The sequence below is a fragment of the Cryptotermes secundus genome, unplaced genomic scaffold (genome assembly GCF_002891405.2).
Source record: "Cryptotermes secundus unplaced genomic scaffold, Csec_1.0 scaffold1555, whole genome shotgun sequence".
Lineage (NCBI taxonomy): Eukaryota > Metazoa > Arthropoda > Insecta > Blattodea > Kalotermitidae > Cryptotermes > Cryptotermes secundus.
Window position 1 is genome coordinate 169,877 of NW_019732400.1, and position 22,951 is coordinate 192,827.

General features: G+C 40.8%; 1 protein-coding gene across 1 annotated transcript; it reads left to right on the forward strand.

The window, feature by feature from the left end:
- Positions 1–1,966: 1,966 nt before the first annotated feature.
- Positions 1,967–21,039, forward strand: LOC111867717 (collagen alpha-1(II) chain). Its single transcript, XM_023857793.2, has 5 exons — positions 1,967–2,246; positions 5,054–5,179; positions 9,835–10,011; positions 13,117–13,447; positions 16,471–21,039. The coding sequence occupies exons 1-5, from the start codon at positions 2,169–2,171 to the stop codon at positions 19,764–19,766; spliced, it is 4,008 nt and encodes a 1,335-aa protein (XP_023713561.1). The 5' UTR covers positions 1,967–2,168; the 3' UTR covers positions 19,767–21,039.
- Positions 21,040–22,951: the final 1,912 nt, after the last annotated feature.

Sequence of the window (22,951 nt, forward strand, 5' to 3'; positions counted from 1 at the left end):
TCTCAAGGATGGCCGTGCATCAAGATTAGAAACAGCAGCACTGTGCAGGCCAAAGCATTTACAGATGGCAAAACTAAATGTTTCGGCAAGTTGTAAGCGTGAAGTGAAACCACGAGCCTCGGCCTCGGAGAGGTCATGGACTGCTGACGTCACTGCTTCTGAATTGACCCTGGCTGTGTATTTCTTGGGGTAGAACTGTTATCTTCCCAGCTAAACCAATGATGTAACTACTTAATTTTGTTCCACACAGGACGCGTGGGCAGGCGCTATAAAAGGCAGACCGCTTGCATGAAGCAGAAGTTTAAGTCCCGTTCTTGTACAGTCCACATCCCTCTGTTTCTTTCTTGCACTGAGATAACAGATTCTCACGAGAACAATATTACAGTAACTTTATATATCAAATTCTTGTGTCTATTCATGTTGTTTCCTGCATCACACACACACACACAAGTCCTCAGAACTTCGAAAGAAAAATGCTTTTCACCGGTGTTAGACGTTAGACCTCACTATTCCTTTGTTGTAGTGTACAGATTATCACATGTCAGTTAACAGCTTAAAATGATCTATTTTTATATTGGTCATGAAATTCATTACATATACACAAACACACGCACAAGTATATGCGACATGAATTGGATTTTAGAACAAATTCAAAGTGATAATTTTCAACATCGCAGCCTTGAAGTTATTGCTCTCTCTCTCTCTTGGACCGATAAGCTGCCTCTCTCTCCTTTGATAACTACAATATAAGAGTCAGTATACAAAAAGTAATTTCAGCAAGAATTTAATGCACCCGCTATCGAATGCTTCTGTAACTCGTGACAAAGCAACCTCTATAAATGAATAATTATACGTACAACACATATATCCATTTGTGTTAAGGAGTTTCCTCAGTAAAGTTACCCACCTGCGTATAGTCTAAGCAGGACATTGTTTCAGAATTTCTGTTTTTCTTTTTTACTTTTCTATCGTCCGGTATTCGAGAGACTAGAAAACACAATGTTTCTGAAACCGGATTTGTTTCTATCCTCAGGTCAGGGGGAGACAACTACTCTGTTGGGTCCCTTAGACAGCTAACCTCAGTCACTGGAGGTTAGTTCTTTCTAAGGGAACCAACAGAGTAGTTGTCTCCCTCTCACCTGAGGATAGAAACAGACCCAGTATCCGAAACGTTGTGTTTTCTAGTCTCTCGAATACCAGGCGAAGAATAAAATTTAAAAACCCGGTAATTCCGACTGTCATACACCAGAACCCTTCAAAATCTAGGGCAATCTTTATCGGATTGCTGTTTGCGTGGACACCAAATGCCAATTAGTTACGATAAGACTAGAAGATGGCAGGAATATACGAGTGTTTTAGTCGGAATTACAGTGTCGACCTTTGCCAGAAAAAGGTTCCTTTAGGCTTTTGTTGTTATTATTATTATTATACACACTTCCATGTGTGTATGTACATGTACTGCCCCTTCTCGCCACAAATGGCATAACCATTGGAAATGTACTTATTTTATTTTTCTCGTCTGTTAGTGCTAACTTTAATGTTTCTTGGAATTAATTAACGTATTGTCCTTATATAGACTGTCATATTTTGTACTTTGTTCTTTAATTATTTTTGTGTATTTCTATGTACTCGTGCTAACTTTGAAATTGGCCTCTGTGCTGTTAATTTTGCACGTAAAGAAACACGAATTGAATTATAATTATTATTATTATTATTATTATTATTATTATTATTATTATTATTACTGCATCAAGCTTACTTTCGAGAAATTTTCAAGTTCATGACTTGCATATTCACTGAAAATGTGATTTCAAAGTGTTCCTCAAAAGCTATTTTATATATATATAATGTGTTAATGTATGGCATATCTGGGAAACCCGTCGCTAGATGTGGATATTGCCAAAGTTTTCTCTTCGAATTATCATGGAGCAAGCCACTGCTTGTTTCAATTTCGGTCACTATTCTAAGAACGTAAATACAATAACGTTATTCATTCATTGCCAAGAGTTTCAAATGACAAATTAAGAAAATCGCTATATACAGAGATGAAGACAAGCAGCATGTTGTGACGGTGGAGGGGGGAGGGGGTCAGCTGTTCTTAGAGAAGAACATTCACTTGAGAGATCAGACACTCGCTTGCGAACAGCGCTCAGGACAACCGCCCTGCCATGGCCAAGTCGCACCTCGCCAGGGTGGCTGTCGTGCTCCTCTGCTGGGAATTCCTCGCCACCGCTCGTGTTACCAAGGTAAACGCTAAAATTATCTTTGCCGTCCGTCATATATTATTTTTGTTTTATTCAACGATGCTTTCAATAGTTCTATTTACTCAGCGCCGGATGTCAGAATGATAAGAAATTAATGGATTGGAAGGTATTTAGAAGGATATTGTTGTGGCCCAATTTGAGATGATACGGTCCCTTGAAAAACCTCAGTGAGGACAGCAGATCTATCTCTACAAACAGAGACTTAAACCCGCAGCCTTCCGAATTCGAAGCTACCGGCCGGGATTTCGAGCGTGTTTCGTCATGTGTTTGAATAATAATGAATACATGCTGGAGCATCCTCGAACATCTCGAAATCTTCGTAACTTTTGACGAAAGTCTCTATAGCTATTGTATGAGAACAAACATATATGACTGGCTTCACAAAGAACAGCTGAAATATATATGGCTCTCTGAAGGCCCGAAGTTTCTGTATTCAATTCTTGAACGTAAAAATACACTGATGACTGAGCATATCAACAGTACAGATACTGCATAAATTAGTAATTTTACTTATTTTTTTTTTCGTTAAAGAACAAACTTCATAGAGTGGAGTCTTTAGTGCGTCAAGAAACCGGAAGATCCATTACCGCATTCATAAGAACCCATCGCTGAATCACAACCTCGTCCAGTCATTTTTACATCCTAACATTTTACTTTCTAAGTTCCGTTTTAATATTTTATCCTCAATATTTTATCTTTCCTTCAGGCTTTCCGACAAAATTGTTATATTTTCTGTTAAATATGCACCTTATTGAAATGTGTAAAATAATCAAAGATCTAAATGGAGATAAATCATTGCATTTCAAAACCGTGGAATGAAAGTATTTATAAAGTTCGCCACGTTTTTCTTTGCGTAAAAATAAGGCTTCTAAAGAAATTCACAAAAATAAATTAATTATTTTGGTGAAAATGTTCCAGTCTTTGCTTAAACGATATATTCTTGCGAAATACTGTGTAAATATTAGTTCAGCGTGAGGCAGTGACGAATGCCGGTGCATAAATCAGGTTTTGCGGAAATGCAATTGCATATCTTGGCAATACTAACAGAGCCGTACTCTCCGTCCTTTTCACAGCGACGCATCTTCTAGAGCACAGTTTTGGAATCTCAGGTCGAGAAATAAATCTGTATCCTTGGCTTGGCACATATGTAGCACATAAGCGCATAAGCTGAGACATAATGTGCACAGCTAATTCCAAGCAAACCATTACAGCTTATTTTGACTAGAAAAAGAGAAGACTTTTTTTGGATCTACTGGTATCATGGAACAGTGTTAGTCAGACCAAAGTTTTCTCCACATGACTGAACATGAATCAGGTCAAGGACACAAATGTACAAGAAAAGGAAACTCGTCTAAGAAATTCCAATTTATCAGTGACTTCATACATCCCGATTTTTCGTGGACTGATAAAGGTTCGATACTGCTTCCGACTTCACACCATTCACCTGTACTGATTTTAACATGAGCTGTAATTTCGTTTATGTTAGCCCAGTATGCAGAATAGCATGTGCAATGCGCCAATAAGAACTGAAGTGAAATTCATTATACATACTATTTTATAAGACCATATGAAATTTGCACAAATAAATCCGTTGTGAGAGAAAGTATCGGTAAGTATGTAAGATCTGAGGCTTTCTCGGCGGTGACTATGAAGAAAGCAGTCTTCTGGGATTTGGCACAGTGTATATGTGGTGTTAACCGACGTTTCGGAGGAACGTATCGCCTCCTTCTACCCTGAAGATGGAGGCGATACGTTCCTCCGAAACGTCGATTAACACCATATATATACACGGTGCAAATCCCAGAAGACTTCTTTCTTCATATCGGTAACTACTCCACAGTTTATGCATCAAACGCATTATTAGTCGCGTGTTAATATCAAGAATTGGCAGATTGCACCTGCTATTCAAAATGACTGTTGTGGGACAGGTGTCGCTTCGCAGACAGTCACGTAGTACACTGTTGTTCTCAGTAGGCGCTATAAAGGTATGAAGAAAATCCATCCCCACTGCCCAATGTAACTGCATTAGATTTTTCTGTTTGGGGTTGCGTAAAGACAAACATTTACTACAGGAAAATGACGTGGCTAAAACGATTAAAAGAAAAAAATATGGGAATTTAGAGCTACGGTTTAGCGAGGGACGATGGAACCACATGGCAACAGCTGAATCGCTTGTATACAGGCATTCTAACATCTTGCTTTTCTGTAATCAGTTCACTTCACCGAAATATAATTTTTAAATAACAATTTCGTAGGGAAATAAGAAACTTCTTAAAATCTCATTAATTAAGTTGTAAAAGTATATATAATATTACATAATGTAATACATTATAAAATATTTCAATTCCGTGTGATTCTCTTCATATTCATTCTCAGAAACTCTCCCACAATCAGATCAATATTTGTCCAGAGAGTTTAGATGTATATATTTCAGTTACATTTCCGTGTACCTCTGTGTAGCCAACACTCTTAATTTTTCTTGTGAAGATTCTTCGTCGATTCTTGGAGAAAAACTAAATAGCTAACTCACTCCGTTGTAGCAAAACCCATCAAGTCAATACCGTAATATTGAAGCCCACTAGTGGACGAAGTCCTGAACATATCCAAACAACCAAGTCTGTAAGATTAGCCATAACGTTAAGCTCGTAGCTCCTTCTTCATGCATACAAATTATCAGATCTTCAAAATGATATACGAAGTATAAAGCCCGGTCACAGAAACCTCCGAGACAATCATGCTTCTTTTCTTTTTCGGCGGAATTGTTCATCGCATATACAATTTGTTTGCAGCATGTAGTGCTCCAGTACAAGCACCCAGCTGAGGTGAACTTGGACGAAACACGGGACCTGACCATGGCCACGCCACCAGATACTGTCAGATTTGTGAAGTACACAACTTTACATGATTACGACATGGTGAGTAGGCTCTTGTGTGACACATTATGGCTACCATCAGGCTATTCTGTTATAGTTTAATTAAAACGGTCCCGAATATGAATCATGGCACGGAGGCCGATTATCCTGATGAAGGATTTTCGTGAGTTTCCTCAGTTCGTCCAGGCAAATTCTGGATAGCACCTCAGATTAGGCCATGACCCTCTTGTTCCTTAGCCTTCGGATCCATTAATCACTACAATTTCACGTCACATAGTCGGGGATATCACAGCGTAGTCAATTCAATCAAGGATAAATAAACAAATATAATTTTAATCTCATTCATTGCATTTTAGCGATCTCTAACATTACAGTAAACACAAGGACAAAGACAGTCTTCTCTGAAAAGTAGTGAAATTCGAATCTTCAGCTTGTATATTTGCACAAAGAAGTCATATCTGCCGGGTTACTTCATATTGAACCAGCATCCATTACCCTTACTGCTCTATGGAACTGACTGATTTCCAACTCAGTAAACTTAACTCGGAGCCGGTCACGGTAGCCGAGCGGTCTAAGGCATGCACTGTTTTCGCTCGCTCGGAAGCCGGGATCGTGGGTTTGAATCCCACTCAGGGCATGGATGTTTGTGTGCGTTTTTCTGTTTGTCTACAGTTAGAGACCTTGCGACGAGCTGACCACCCGCCCAAGGAGTCCTACCGTATGTGTAAGATCTGGAAAAACCGAAGTGAACGGAGTTCATGGAGGTAGGCCTAGGCCCACTGGGGCTGTAGTGCCAAGGAGAAAAAAAAACTTAACTCGGTTTCTCACGTCATCCCTTGCCCGTTTTCTCGGGAAAATATGAAGAACATAATATTTCCGTGTTCTCCACATGATGAATACAATTAGGTCTTTGTCCTAATGACTACTCTCAAGCAACATACTTAATTTGTTTGCGAGATTTATAACGAACAACGACTGCCATTTTATACCACGTATGCAGAAGGACGATATCATCTGATATGAACATAAAAAGAACAAAGAAAAACGAGCTGAAGGCTAGTCAGTACGCTTCATCAGAATATGGGAGACAAGATACTCAGCGCGGTTTAACACACTCTGTCAGATGCCGGAAGCAGTGAAGAAGGCGAGCTGTGCCCTACTAACAGCGACCAGGCACATGTATGAATTAACACTTCGGTAGCAGAACCTGGAGGCTCAACACACGCAGGATGTATTGGTGGGGATTTGTATTTCCAATTTTAATTCCAAACATACTGAGATGATGGTAAGCCTCAGTATAATTGTAACTCTTTGTGTACTCCGAGTGTTATTGCAACACAAGAATATATAGAGATATTGGGTTTTCGGACTTTATTCATCGTCCTGGTTTTTAAGATAACTAAGAAAAACACGACGTTTCGGAAACTGGATCTGTTTCCGTCCTCAGGTGAGGGAAAACACCTATTCTGTTGGGTCCCTTAGAAAGAGCTAGCCTCAATCCAGTGATCCAGTTTCCGAAACGTCGTGTTTTTCTTAGTTATCTTAAAAACCAGGACGATGGATAAAGCTCGAAAACCCAATCGCCATCGTCAGAATCCTATTGTAACTACAAAAATATATGTATGCAGATTCAATGACGGAATTCGTTTCCCTTCGGATTTAAGATATATCAATATTTCAAAATTAAGATTACATCATCCCTCTTACACAATAATTACTTTCATAAACATATATTTTCATATTTATACTATTATTCTTTGGAGCAGAAAGTAGCAGTTTCGTGTTTTGAAGGTCACGGGTCAAGAAGCAGCAAGAAGTGACGGGAGGTTCGAGAAAACTGCATAATGAGGAGCTGCATAACTTTTACTCTCCTCCAAATATAATTATAATGATCAAGTCAAGGAGGATGAGGTGGGCAGAGCATGTAGCACGGATGGGGGAGAAGAGGAATTCATCTAGGATATTGCTGCGAAAGCCAGAAGGAAGGAGACCACTGGGAAGACCAAGGCGTAGGTGGGTCGACAATATTAAGATGGATCTCAGAGAGATAGGATGGGATGGTATGGATTGGATTGATCTGGCTAAGGATAGGGACCAGTGGAGGGCTCTTACGAACACGGTAATGAACTTTCGGGTTCCATAAAATGCTGGAAAATTCTTGAGTAGCTGCAGAATTGGCGGCTCCTCAAGAAGGGCTCAGCTCCATTAGTAAGTAAGTTAGTAACAGGAGTATGTCAGTCGGTTTTATTATGGCCATCACATTACATGTTTTGGCCTCTGTTGACCATCATCAGGTGTAAACAGTTAATATACTATGTTTTATGCAATATTTTACGCTCAAAATTTTGTTACATAAATTACGAAGAAATGAGTCCGGCCATGACCTCCTTTTGTTAACAAAAGCTACTCTAAACCTTATTAAGGCAAGACGTCTGCCGCAGTGTTCCGTACACACACTGCTAGCAAACAAAGAAAAAGTCTATGCTTGAATGTTCTGGGAAATCAAATAAATAAGATGTTCATGTCGTACCAGGAAGACACTGGCCGAACTTCCCGGTTCACTACCTCGCTCATTAACCCAGAACGAGCAAACAATCTGTTGAACCCGACGCGATGTTTAGGTTATAGTTTCCTCTGTGGCACGCATGTGCTTTCTTTGAGCTCAAAAGCTTCCTTCGAACTTGAATGTTTCAGACTGAAGCATAAAATGACACCAGTAGCTCAGACAGAAAGTACATAACATACATGAGTCCAGGAACATCTTGCACTTAACGTGTTTCAGTCTGAAGTAGAACAATATGAAAGGCGTAATTCAAAGCGAAGACTCACAGCATGTAGCAGCACATGAAGCTGTTGCAATAACAAGCATGTTTCAGGCTGATGTACACTAACACGAAACGCATAATAAAGCTGAAAGAATAAAACACGAATTACTATATGATAGGTAAAAAGTAAAGGTGTCCCTGTAACAAGCCGTGGAGGTCCATAGGGTTGTGAGATGTTGAGGTTTTCTAGACAATCGGCTCATAGATGGCGGTAGGGTGTGAGCCTTACGTGCCGGCCGCCCTTTACCTCCAGAACATTCCAAGAATATTCCTGGTACCATTTCTGTTAGAGGCTGAGTCGACCCCAGGGCCATAGTGCGGCTGGAAGGATTAGGTCAATTGAAAAATTCCAATGACCTAATCGGGACTTGAACCCGCGACATTCCGGCTTGTATCATAGTGCCTCCGCGTACTGTAGCGCTGTTAACTGAAATAACAATTTTAATGTCCACGTGACACGTCTCCTGTACATGTCTTCACAGTTACACAACACCTTCAGGTTTTGTTCTTACAAAATACCGTATTTACGCATGTATAGGCAGCACACTTTTTGCCAAAAATTCAAGAGGAAAACTGGGGTGTGGCTTATATTCGAAATCACACTTCATTTAAAAAAAATTATATTCATAATTATTTCGGAATAATTTCTACTCCTGAAATAATATTCCAAGAAAATTATTTTTTTCTATAATTTCTGTCTGAAAATTGTGCTGCGGCCTATACATGCGTAAATACGGTAAGTCAGCGTGGTGACAATGCAACAGTCTTGTATTCCAGTTTGACCTTGGGTTACGGATGGGATGTCCAGTGACCCGGTGCTGGAAAATAAGCCAAAGTCGTCTATTCTTTGCTCCGTTCTAGTTCACAAGACATAATCATTTTCTAATATCATTATATGCTAAATTACTTCCATAGTTGATACGACGCTTTTCATAACCTACAGCAGGTTTCATTTTCTATCATACTGATTCTTCTCAGCATACCACCGACATTTCATGTGCCATTTGTAAAAATATTGTCACGTGTTACTGACTAGACACTGGGTTTGGATTGGCAATTAAATTTATTGGACATTTATATCTCGCTCACTTTTGAATAGGGAATATTGTAATAAATGTTCTGCATGTGTTGGCTCCGATCATTCCTATGCGTAATCTCCATGTGTTCACTTGGGGGGAGGGGGGAGTCCAGCTGGGTCCACTCGGCACCGCAGCCGCTGATTGGCCTATTGTACCTTCCCCGGGTGATTATGATGATGGAGAATTTGATGAAATGAAGATTGGTAGGGGAAACCGAAGTACTCTGAGAAAACCCGCCCCAGCGCCACTTTGTCCACCATAAATCCCACTTAACCAGACGCGGGACTGAACCCGGGCCGCCGCGGTGGGAAGCCAGCGACTGACCGCTTGAGCTATGGCGCGGCCTTAATCTCCATGTAACTTTCTTATGGAAGATTACACCGAGCTATTTTACACTATTTAAAAATGGAATGTTTCGTCCATTCAGTGTAAGATGGGATTCAAGTGGTCTAAGACTGCGATGACTAACTTTTCCCGATTGCTCTCTCTATACTCGTATAGTTTCAGCACAGATCGCATAGAAAACACCGCTTCCAACAGTTCCTCTATGTTGCTCGCGCGTTCTCTCTTTCTGGGTGTCATGTCAAAATATATATAAATTACTATACAGAATTTCATATGCTTCATTGAACTGTGTTGGAAACATTGTGTGCTTATGGTCACCTAATTAGTGAGTTTTGTCACGTTGTTCTGATTTGGAGTTCACGTCCCAGAAATGGCTGTTCAAATGAGGAAAAATACAGTTCCCTTAACAGAGTAATCAGACATGTTTCCTGTGATCCTGAATTTACAGAAAATGATAGCCTACAAGGACCTGGAGAAGTCGCAGTGTTACCTGGAACGAATGAAGGACTCCGAAAGTGGCCTCAAGCATACCTTGACAAAAATTCAGTCACAAAGTCAGTCTTCGAAGATGCAAGACGAAACAAGGACGATGTATGTCCCGGACAACAGCTTGTCCAAATATGAGGTAAGTATGAGAAGTATGCAATTGCATTGGAGGGGGTAAATTCAGATGTCTCCGTCAAGGATAGTCCTTCTTCAGAAGCTAAAATAGCTTAATTACACAAAAATTGCAAGATTTGAGGCTTTCACGGCGGTGACTATGAAGAAAGCAGTCTTCTGGGATTTGGCACCGTGTATATGTGGTGTTAACCGACGTTTCGGAGGAACGTATCGCCTCCATCTTCAGGGTAGAAGAAAAAATATANCGGTGCCAAATCCCAGAAGACTGCTTTCTTCATTTACACAAACATTATTTGCCTCTTATGCAATCTGGAGCATGCAATCTCACAGGAGCCCGCCATTAGACCCTATTCTGAGCTTATTTTCTTCTTTCTTTTGGTCAGGGACAGCTTTGTTTTGCCTTTCACTTCCAGAAGCTGTCAGTGACTAGACTAACACAGAAGCGAAAGGCGACATAAATGATGAAGTAGGAAGGATCTGAAAGTATGCGGGGCCGTTTTGGCCTAATCCCAGGATTTTCCTGGAAGGACTCAGGAAATCCGCGAAGAACCTCATTCGCAATAGCCTGTGTCCCGGCTGAGATTCGAACTGAGCACCTCCCGAATACAATTCCAGAGCGTCACCGGTACATCGGCGAGCTCGGCGCATGCGCTACTCCCGAATACAATTCCAGAGCGTCACTGCTACATCAACGAGCTCGGCGCATGCGCTTCTCATTACCCTTAATCTGATCACGTGTTATTTCCTCATATTTTCTAACACTGCAGAATAAAGTGAACCAGTGGGCGGCATACGTAAGCAGTAAACTGAGTGAATTATTTCATGACGAAGACAACGTAAATTAAAAGGTATTATTGACTACGTCATGACAAACTGAGATACTTCTCTGTTTTACATTAATGTGCCAATTATGTTTCTTTCATAAGACGGATTCAACAAGTCTGTATACAGACACAATCTGTACTGACACTCTTGACATCACAAATTTGGATGGACAGACGTAAGGCCTGAACCTGCTTCTGGTCTCTGTAACTGTACTTGAAGATAATTCGCTTCCTTTAGATGCCTTTAAGCACGAAATATGGAGCGTGGATTTCCCTCATGCCAAGTTGCAATTCTCGAAACTCAACCAAGATGATATTTGTCGTGGGGTTCCCGTCTGGATAGGTTAGCATAAGCCATGTTAGCATTCATTCAGTTGGAGGACACTGCCTAGAAGCCCTATGTTTCTTTCTCTTCTGCCAGAGAATGCCGTAAGTCTGACTACAGAAGACTAAGAGTCGATCTTTATGAAACCAATAGGTGTAGCGTCTTTCATATGACCCGAAAGTCGTTCAAGATTTTGTACCTCCGTGTACTTAATATCCACACACCGTCTCACCCCACCCAATTCCAGCCCTAAACATCCCAGAAGTGCTCAAATTTCCAAAACCTTGCTTGCATTATTTTACAAATCTCAACTACTTCGCCTTTCATGAACAATATTACCGACACGATTCAGGTTTTTACAACAAGAAATGTTTGTTTGCAGTTTATTTAACGGAGCTGACAGTAACGCCCACATACACAGTGTGAAATAACCGATTTTGGTAAACAATGAACTTAAAAGAAAGCGAATTGAAGCGTTCGTGGCCCAATTTATGGTAATATCCCGGCAGATGCTTGAAGGACTGAAGAAAGCCACGCAAATATCTCGGTATACCGACCGGCAGTCGAAACTTACATCTCTCGAATAGCATTCGGATAAGTCACAGTGCAAGCAAATTGTTCTGTACAGCAAACAATGGGAAAGAAATGCGGGCATCGGTATTAGAAATCAATGAATATGAAATAAACACAGAAATGGGCCGTAAAGTTAATAACATTCGTAATGGAAGATAAAAATGCAGACAATTTGTTCCCACCTGATTCGTTACTTTAAAAAGACTAGCTCGCGACACCGCCAACTCGATTTCGAACAGAGTCAATTGGCCTGGTCTTTGCCTTATCATGATGGGAAGTGACATGTACAAGTGGAAGGTCCTTGGCTTGTGGTCATTAATCTCATTCAGCTCCACATCAATTATCAAGGTCGCCTTCCATCCTTACTTGTTAATCTGGCTTCATTCACGAATACTAAAATTAAAACTTACTAGCAAACGAACAGAAATATTTTTCAATTGTTCGATAACAACTGGTATAATGTATTTTTTTTTCTGGGCGGTTTGTTCAGTCTTGTAGCTGGCTGAGAAATTCGAGTACTCATATCCAAGCTACAACTTCTCAATTTATCTTAGTTCGAAGTACTGCTGGCATTTGTTGGTGTGAACTGAGGACAAGCTGACAGCACGTTACCACCGCCTCCCACACTTCTATAATATGTATTACATTCCTGAATTGAAATCGTGTTTACAGTAAAAGGTTGTCCTGTCGTCCTGATAGGTCTCTGTTTGGCCCAGGGATCCCATATTACTGCATTTTAGGAGAAATTTAGCAGCAAAATCAAACAAACCGGAATAAATCGCTTCTCCAAATGGTCAAGAACATTTATTTGGACCACCATGTGGGTGCTACGCTGATCACACTGGTAGAGCGGTCTGAGGAATGAACTGTCTTCGCCCGCTCAAACACTGGGGTCTTGGGTTCGAATCCCACTCAAGACATAGATGTTTGCCTTTATTCTCTTTGTGTTGGCCTGTGTAAATAGCGGCTTTCCGGTGGGCTGATCCCGTGCCCAAGAAGTCCTACGGACTCTCTAAATGAATAAAAAAACTGTAAAACAGAGGCCAAGGTCTTTCATGAACTATAGCGCCCACAGATTATTATTATGTGGGTGCTTTCCACAAGAAAGTGGCCACCATACAAATGGTGTCCGCTTTTTATTTCCAATTATGGGAAATTAAAAGTATGATGCTGGGGTGGCCTGTAATGGAATAATATCCATACCAGATTTCATGAACATCACTCAGCTGATTCAAAAGGTGAAACAGACAACATTGTAATTTCATAAGCCTACTTTCTTCCTAAGGAAGGAAATTGGTTCTAATTATTAGAATTTACGTATGAAAATTAATATGTTTCGTGCTGTAAACCGAGGTCGTTATCAAAATGTTTTCTTCTTCTTGATAAGGTGTGGAGACTAGCGGGGCCCAGAATCTCCGGGTTCTGCCGTGGATTCCTCACATTCGTCCTTCAAGAACTGCGGCCTCACTTCCCAAGTGGTACTAGGAACAACGCGTTACCCGATGAGCCGGCTCTCTGGCTGTCACACCTTCAATATGGAGATGCTTTATTGCAACGGGTCAAAGGCCGCGCAAAGCGCCAAACGACTTACACTACGAGGGGATATGGACGCCGGCATAGAGGGCAGACACAGACACAGTACCTCGCCTTCCAAAATGGTGGGAACGCAGGCAAAGCAGAGGCAGAGTCTTCGCCAGATCTTTCAAGAACTCACGTTAGTAAGTAATCCAGGAACAACTGATAACTGCTAGGAATGTATTTTACCATTCTTTCCAGCTACTGTTTAAATATTATTTATACGTGCTTCCTTTGAGTTTACGTCTTCGTTATTTCACCGTCGCACAAAATAATTGAGCATATACATTTAAGCATATTTGGGTTCAGTAAAATTGTTTTTTTTTTTTGCACGCGATACATTACTTTTATCTCAACTTTATTTCTGACGACAAGGATGTCGCTCATACACGTATATTAAGTTTACTTACGGGCATAATCGATAAAAATTGCAAAAATACAAGCAGAAATACAATTTTTCTCATCGGCGATTGGTTATTTCCTTCCCACATCACAGCTAAAGCATTAGATACGAAATACCACTCAAATACTATATTCATTGTTAACTAATATCTACAAGGTCATCTATTTGGCTGCTTATAAAAATATAAAGCAAACAATTACCTATTTTTGACACTAGTATTACGATGAATAATCGGTTATCATACATACATTTTTATCAAACACCACTAGTGTAACAACCATCAAAAATCCAACTGGAAGTCTCATAACTTTTTACGTAAGCTTTCGTAGTATTCCCCTTCTTTCTTCCGTACTCCCTTCCAGTCCTATATATTATCAAATGACCATAAGAGGCTGCAGTTCAACGCCATCTTCCATCAATAACACGCACATATAATCTATAATCAATACCCACAGAATACACACGATACACTGAAACAAAAGATTTTTCACTCGCTTGTGACCTGCTACAACTGTTAACATGCAAAAATTCATTGTTATCCTAGGCCGAAATTGCGTAAAACTTGATTACATGTATAAAAGGATGTCCACGAATCCAAGCGCTGGTGACGTCAATGGGTAGAGTACGACACAATAATGAACACATACATGGACATCCTTCTAGAAAAGACTGATTGACGATTACTGCTATCTTGAGACTACTGTTTTTATTGAGGATGGAATCTATTCAACTGCAGGGGTTATATCTCACAAACACTCCGAGGCACGGCCGGCGCAATATAATCTGCGGCCGAACGTGAAGAACATTTTTGGCACACTTCTTATGTCTCAAACGGATAGTCTAGGTCAGTACGAGGCTTTCTCCTAAAATGTGCCGCCCCCAAGAGTCTGCATGGACTACCTGCGCTTTCGAGTCGGCCCCGCCTCGAGGGGATAACTTTTACCAATGCATGGCGCAAGAACACCGTTCTTGATGTTTTAGTGTCTCTAAACTCCAGCTTGATATCAAAATTACATTAGTTTTCACTGTCATATTTTATAAATTAACAACTGTGATCTTAAATTACTTTGCTTCACATAAAGTTGCGAGTGGGCCAATTTAAACCAATACGATTTTTTTTTTTGCGGTTTTATAAAATGTAATCAAAATCTATTAAGTGGTTTGTGTAATGAGGCTTTTTTCAGTCACCTGTTACATATTATTACTTGTAAGGATGCGAATCATTATTTGGAAATGGATGTGAAGTGGTCATGGCCCATTTTAATGCACCAACACAGCACCTGATTGATAGAAATGGGGTAAAGTCCTCGGCCAGGATAGCAAGTCATCAGAACAAAAACCGAATCTTAACCTCTGAAATGCAAACCGATAATACTAGGCACTAAGCTACATTTGGTAAGTGGATTCGGAGATCAAACGTAAACTAACATATGTCATGAGCTTCGTCAAAGAACACAAAACTGAAACCCTGTCTTTTAATTTAAATATATTATCAGAGATCATAGATGAATTCCGGAGCTATAACTTAAGAACTCAGAAGTATTCGCGTAATTCAGCAGTTCCCAAAGTTTATCATTCCAAGATTTTCCTTCAGAAAAAAAACTACATAAACGAAACCTCATCTAAAATTATTTCTTTTTAAGACAATATCTGTTTACATGTGCTTTTCCTATGACCTACTCATACATACTTCGGCTGGCACATGTTCCTATGACTAACTTCACAAAAGATACAGCTGACAGACTGCTGGAAGGTAATGTCATTTCTATGCAAATTAATATAGCGCCAGCACTACCATCAGTACAATATTTTTATTTTACTGAAACAGAAGCATAAAATCCACAAATAATAGGGCAATTAAAAATTAAATACAAAATGCAAACAAAATGCCGACGGCCTTACAATCATCACAACCCCCTTCTTTCTCCAGGCACTTGTTATATTGGTTCAACAATTTTCTGCTACCATCTGAGAATAATTTAGATTGTTCTTGAAGACACGTATATTCGCCCTCTTTCACAGCTGTGACACTGACATCCTTGTCATGCTTGTTTTAGCAGTCCACAAGTATGACAGTCACAAAAAGAAAGGCCCAGATGAGAGAGAAGCCTGCATATAAGCTTTCACACTATTTTAACCACAAGCCAAATAAAGGCATTTTGCTCATCAATGATGTAATCTGAAAGTGAAGCCAACCTGTCTACACTGAGAATGTATGGAATACAACGAATATCAACAACCCAAACTGAGTTTACATACAATGCATATCATCAACCTAAATTGAGTTTAAACCTTCCTTCTTATAGAAAATACTTCATACCAGTAGGGCATTGTGACATATTCTGAGTTTTATGTGTTTACTACCTTTGGTTTTCTCAATTCTTTTACTAATCCCCAGTTTTTTTTTGGGGGGGGGGAACCACAGAACCATTACTCCGCAGGACTTTCCCCTTCATTACATATGACACTTTAATGTCTGTCGTTTATTTCAACCACTGGAACTGTGTTAAACACTGGTTGCTGACTTCTTACATGTAGTCAGTGGTATAGGTACAGTAGTATCGTTGGTTTTCTGGCACCATCAGCCAGCATGCACTACCCAAATAATAAAGAAACCTTAAGTCTTATGTACATATCATGGCTCCACCAGACAGAAACCCTGGAAGCTATTAAGGTTATTTGTGTTATTCTCCCCAATAATAATGGATGCTGTACTAGGCCTCAAACAAATGTGAATAAAATAATCTTCCTATTCTGTTGCAGGTGGTACAAATGGAATGGGTCAAGCTCAGAGTCAGACTGGAGAGGGAAATGGGTGTGAAGGTTGCTTCCCTGGAGTAAGACCATTTGGAACACCACAAGTGGTAGTACCTGGTGCAGTGGTACCGGCAATAGGAGTACCAGGTGTCGGATTACCTGCAGTAGGTATACCAGGTGAAGGAGCTCCACAGGTACCAGGCATAGGAGCACTGGGTGTGGGACCTCCTGAGGTACGAGTACCAGGTGTGGGAGTGCCGGGGGTACAAGTACCTGGTGTCGGAGCACCAGGAGTTCTAGGCATAGCAGCACCTGGGGTAGGAGTACCAGGCGTGGGAGCGCCAGGAGTAGGAGTACCAGGTGTGGGAGCGCCAGGAGTTCGAATACCGGGTGTGGGAATACCAGGATTAGGGGTGCCAGGACCTCCAGTTACTGGAATTTATCACCCAGGAGTTACAGGTGTCGGTGTACCAGGGGTTCCAGGTGTAGGAATACCAGGAGCGATTCCAAGTGTTGGTGTACCAGGGGTTCTAGGTGTAGGAATACCAGGAGTGATTCCAAGTGTCGGTGTACCAGGAGTAGCTCCAGGGGTTGGAATACCAGGAGGGGTTCCAGCTGGTGTACCAGGAGTAGCTCCAGGGATTGGTGTACCAGGAGGGGTTCCAGGAGTAGCTCTAGGGGTTCATGTACCAGGAGGGGTTCCAGGGGTTGGTGTCCCAGGTGTTGGTGCTCCAGAAGTAACTCCAGAGTTTGGTGTACCTGGAGGGGTTCCAGGTGTTGGTGTCCCAGGAGTAGCTCCAGGGATTGGTGTTCCAGGAGGGGTTCCTGGTGTTAGTGTACCAGGCGTAGCTCCAGGGATTCGTATACCAGGAGTAGCTCCAGGGATTGGTGTACCAGGAGGGGTTCCAGGGTTTGGTGTACCAGGAGGGGTTCCTGGTGTTAGTGTACCAGGTGTAGCTCCAGGGGTTGGTGTACCAGGAGGGGTTCCAGGTGTTGGCATACCAGGAGTAGCTCCAGAGGTTGGTGTACCAGGAGTAGCTCCAGTGTTTGGTGTACCAGGAGGGGTTCCAGGAGTTGGTGTTAGTATACCAGGTGTGCCTCCAGGGGTTGGTGTACCAGGAGCGGTTCCAGGGGCTGGTGTACCTTGGGGGATTCCAGGTTTTGGTGTACCTGGTGGAGTTCCAGCTGTTGGTGTACCGGCTGCAATTCCAGGAACTGGTCTACCATGGGGGTTTCCAGGAAGAATTCCAGGTGCTGGTGTACCTCCAGGTGTTCCAGGTGTTGGAGTACCAGGAGGGATTCCAAGTGTTGGTATACCTGGTGTTGGTGTACCAGGAGGAGTTCCAAGTGTTGGAGTGCCAGGAATCGTTCCAGGTGTTGCACCACCAGGAGCAATTCCATATCAACCAGGGATTTACCAGCCACCTGGTACAGGAATACAAGTCGGTTATCCAGGTGGAATAGTAACACAACCACAGTATGTACAACCTGGACGTGTAAATGGTGTGTACACAGGCCAGGAAGTATACTACGCAGCTGCTGGAGACTCTCAGGTTGAAAGTACTGTGAGACAAGAAGACAAGGAAACTCGTGCTGCTTCTTCCGCACAAGCGAAGTATGGAGAAGGTACTGCTCAAACACAAGTGAGTGGCATATACTCTGGGACTGGAGCCTTCTCAGCACAAGCACAGACTAGTGATAAAGGCCGTGGTGCACAGAGTCAAGTGGTTGGCGGTAAAGAAGGAGCAACAAGTACAGCACAGGGACAGGCTGGAAGTGGCAAGACTCAATCACAGGTTCAACTGGGATCATCTAGTGGAGCCACAGCAGCTGAAGCACAAAGTGGTGGCCTATATTATGGAACAAATACTCAAGTCCAGGCAGGTCACCAAGGAGGAATGGCTGATGCACAAGCAAAAGGCCAAGGGAGCACATCCAGTCAAGCCCAAATTGGATTTACACCTTATCAGAAAAATGACAGAACAAGTGGATTGAACTTCCCTTTCCATGGTGGTGGATCAGCTTCAGCTCAGAGTGGAGCATATTCAGGACAGTCACAAAGCCAGATTCAAGGTTCATTTCTACATGGTATCTCCTATACAGGTGCAGCGCAAGCTGGCTCAGGGCAGACAAACTATAGTCGAACGGCCAATAGTAATTATGAGAACTTTGGAGGTAAACTAGGATTGGTTCAGTCAGGAAGTAGGGACAGTATATCTCAAAATGGACTATCTACATCACATGCCCAGCAACCAGGATATCAACCATTTGCTTCATCAAACAACAATGCACCTTCATCACACACAATTGCTCAGCAGCAAACTCATGAACGTGAGAGAAGTGGGCAAGAAGACGCAGCTTTACCACATCATAGCGACAAATTAAGCCGGTATGATGATGAAGCAATCAGACAGCCTCATTCTTTCACAGGCACAGAAACGGCCTCTCAACATGGAGAGTCCAGCAATTTAGGAGTCACAAGGAATGGAAATGGTAGAGTACAAGGAGGATACAGAATTCAGACACATGTGAACAGAAATGACACAGGACACATAGGTGCACCAACACAAACTCAACATATTGTTCTCGGTCCACTGAATGGGCATGGTGCACATATTGTTCAGGACTCAGACGATCAAGATCAATATAGTCCTGGAGATATTTTGCAACCAGGCCAAACCATACATGGCACTCCAGAATATACCATACCAAAGGGATACAGAGGCCGCATAACATCAGTTGCAGGTCCTCAGAAGACATCTGCTCAAGGAGGTCAGTCACAAACTGTTGTTATAACACCTGGGCTTGGTAATGTAACATACACTAATCTTTCTGCAGGAAGGTACCAACCACCAGTTATGAGTATCCCCGTAGGCCAGCAGGCTGCTGATGGGGGTTATGAACAAAAGAGTCAATCAGGCCATGTCGGCAGTGAAGACACACAATTACGAAATGGTGGTCAACCATCATTTCCTGTAAGACGAAATGGGAGCCAATTCAACCAAAGGAGTGGCAGGACATCAAGAAATGGAAACCACATTAGGAATGGACACTCTTTGAACACCTACCACCAACCCACACCTGACAGTTTTGTCACAGTTACCAAAAGTGTAACAGGACAACTTGACAATGGGAAGGCAAACAACAGTACAGGGAAATACACTCACACTTACTACACCAAGTCCTCAACATGTGGTTACTTTACATTCTCCTGCAATATTGTCTTTGGTTCAAATGGTAGAACCAAAATTTGCAAGCCAAATCCCCAAACCAAACCTGATGGTACACCATGCTGCTGTTAGCTATTTCCATCTTGTTACCATGCGGCTTCATATTTATATGTTTTCTACACTGCCAATAATTAATGTCATACTGACAAGTCCACACAAACATGTATTTTACATTGACAACATCCCAAGCTTCATCGGCTAATTTAATTTGTAAGTACTTGTATTAAACCACAAATTATTCCAGTTGTTGGTCTACACATAAGCCATTTTCTGTAACTGAACACCTCAAATTCTCATTTTTAAATTTTAAACTTACATGAGGATCCAACTTTCTTACAATTAGTACAAATACATAGGACAACAAACCACAATATGAGATCACTGACGAGGATGACAAAATGTGTACACAAAATAAATAAAAAAAAAACACTGAGTTACACAGCAAGTTCCCATGTGCATATTTGTACTTAATTTTTATAATAAGAACAAACAGTCATACAAAGTCTGTAAGCAGTGATTACTCGCCTACAATACCTCATTCAGTCCTGTCAGCATGGTACTACCACAACACTGAACGTTCTCTATTAAATAAGAAATCAAGATACCTCCAAGCCAAATGTTTTCTAGCATACATGGGAAAAATTATATGTACGTTCTCTCATAATGTCAGAACTTTATTCTCAGTTATTAAAAGAAATATAATTATAATGAGGGTGATTTGTCAAATATCTTGAAGCACAATCTTATAAAAAATTTAAAAATCATGTAACATATTTTTTTGAATTTGAGACATCTTGAAAAAGCGCATTAACTGTTACTGCAATAACAGTACACTAAATGCCAACAGTTTCAGGTTTAAAAACAAGACTTTCAGAAGACTAAACTGCAATTCTGAATACACACTTAACCACTTAAAATTATTCACCACCAGCATCAAAAGGCCATTTTAAACCTACAGCCTGATTTCTTGATCCTACTACTTCAAGAAAGCACATACTGTCTGTGAATTGATATTATTTGCTTGCTGGAGAAGATTAATAGATTTATGAAATATTTCTTCTGGGATTGTATGTGACTTCTAACCTCTGCCTGAAGTGTGTTATGAATTATGCAGCATCAGGAAATTCTGGTAAAATTTAACTGCTATGTATACATACTAGTATGACATACACCTAATTGTTTCTCTATTACTAGATTGAAGGTTAAGCATTGCTATTACAGAAGCCTTCTAATAAACCCAATCAAATCTACTTTTATCACTCACCTTCCAGGAATTACTGGGGTTTTTTTTACTTTTCCATATTCTAGAAAACTAGAAAACACGTTTTGGAAACTGGATCGGTTTCCGTCCTTAGGTGAGAGGGGAAGACACCTACTCAGTTGGGTCCCTTAGAAAGAGCTAACCTCAATCACTGGACAACCCGTCAGATCCACATAGCTATTTAATCCCCTGAGACCAGGCCACTTCAGCGGGAGATAAAAAGAAATTGTGCAATAAAAATTCTGATAGAGCATGCATATGCATTGCACTAGGATAGAATATACCTTCCAGGAAGTTTCACCATCTACATTCCATACTGGTTTCTAAAGGGTTCTGATGACGGTGTATAACACTCGGGATTACTGGGTTTTCAGGCTATGTCCATCGTTTGTATTCTAAAGAACACAATGTATCATAAACTGAATCTGTTGTGCTAACCTCAATGACTGGATCACAATCTAGTGATTGAGGTTAGCTCTTTCCAAAAGACCCAACGGAATAGGTGCCTCCCACCCCTTCACCTGAGGAAGGAAACAGATCCAGCTCAAGAAGTATTGTGCTCTTCAGAATACTGGACAACGGGCAAAACCCAAAAACCCAATAACCGTGAGTGCTTCCCATACTGTTTGATTCCCCCATCCATCCTGTAGACCACCTCACTATAATGACGTATGATTCAAACTACTGTCAGTACTTATTATAAAGTTTACCGTTGTGTGATTTCCTACATACTCTGTTCACTGGCTCCAAGAATGTCCTTTGGCACTTTGTGTTCAAGCACTCAAGTGTATTTTCTTAATATATAAAATTTATTTTTAATAAGGGTTTCTGGAAACAACGAATTACTTCAAAACGATTCAACTGAAAGTAAATGCAGTTAATTCATTAGCCAGATATGTGGATAAATGATGAGAAGCAAAAACACACTGCAATATCTTCAAATATCACAAAGTCAAAAATCCTCAGAAAAATGTAACTTGCATTAGACCTCACAGAAATGAAAATCCCTCTGCAGTAATTTGTACAAGTAAGTTATGTATTTCCATTCATTCATGTAAGAACAAATGCACTGCATCCTGTTAATGACAAGACTCTGTGAAGCCTCTTAAAACATGCACTTAAATTCCAGCCTGTATCATACTTATGTGACCTGTATTATTCCACTATAATTCACAATGTGGTTGCCATAAATGCAAATCTATTTTTCATGTTAGGAAGAGTTTAATAACTCTAAACAAGGCATAGGGTAACTAAACCATTACCACACTGATTTCAGTTTTATGAATCTTGGCATCTTTCATTCAGCATGGTACTGATATAAGCAATTGTACTTCTGCTAGAGTTTCTGCAACAAATATGGCCAGCCCTGCACAAGGGAATCAAAGGGGACTGAGCTTTGATAATGGACTCCAAATATTGTAATACGAACTATTCATAAATATTCTTTAAGAGTCATTTTAGAGCGCTTTGTGCCATATTTATATGAATGGAAGACAATTCCAAATCTAAGATAATCCCCCAACTAAGATGTCTGCACATAAAAAGTGATTTAACATATTAATTTCATATAGTTAATATGAGAAAGCATATTGAAGATAATGAATGTCTCAAAACTTGTTATAAACTACTTGTATAAAGTTTCCTTCTTTTGCAATCCTGTGGTCACTAACCTTCATTCACTTCTACTGTTGCTCTCCTCACCATTCCTGCCTTCTCTTTGAATTCACCGCCATCTTTCTCACATTTACTGTCCCCAAATTATCAACCTGAGCACACTATCTCTTTACTTTCAGTTCGCAGTTTTGGCAAACTCATGGGTAGCTCAATTCTCCATAACCTTGCCGTATATGCATGACAACCCTAAAAGCTCAACAACACTTAGAAACATCGACATATGTGTAATTATATATACATACATACATTTTTCACATTTGGATTCAAGATGACCCTTGTTTATTATCTCAGAACAGAAGATAAAGTTTATTTCTTATTTTCA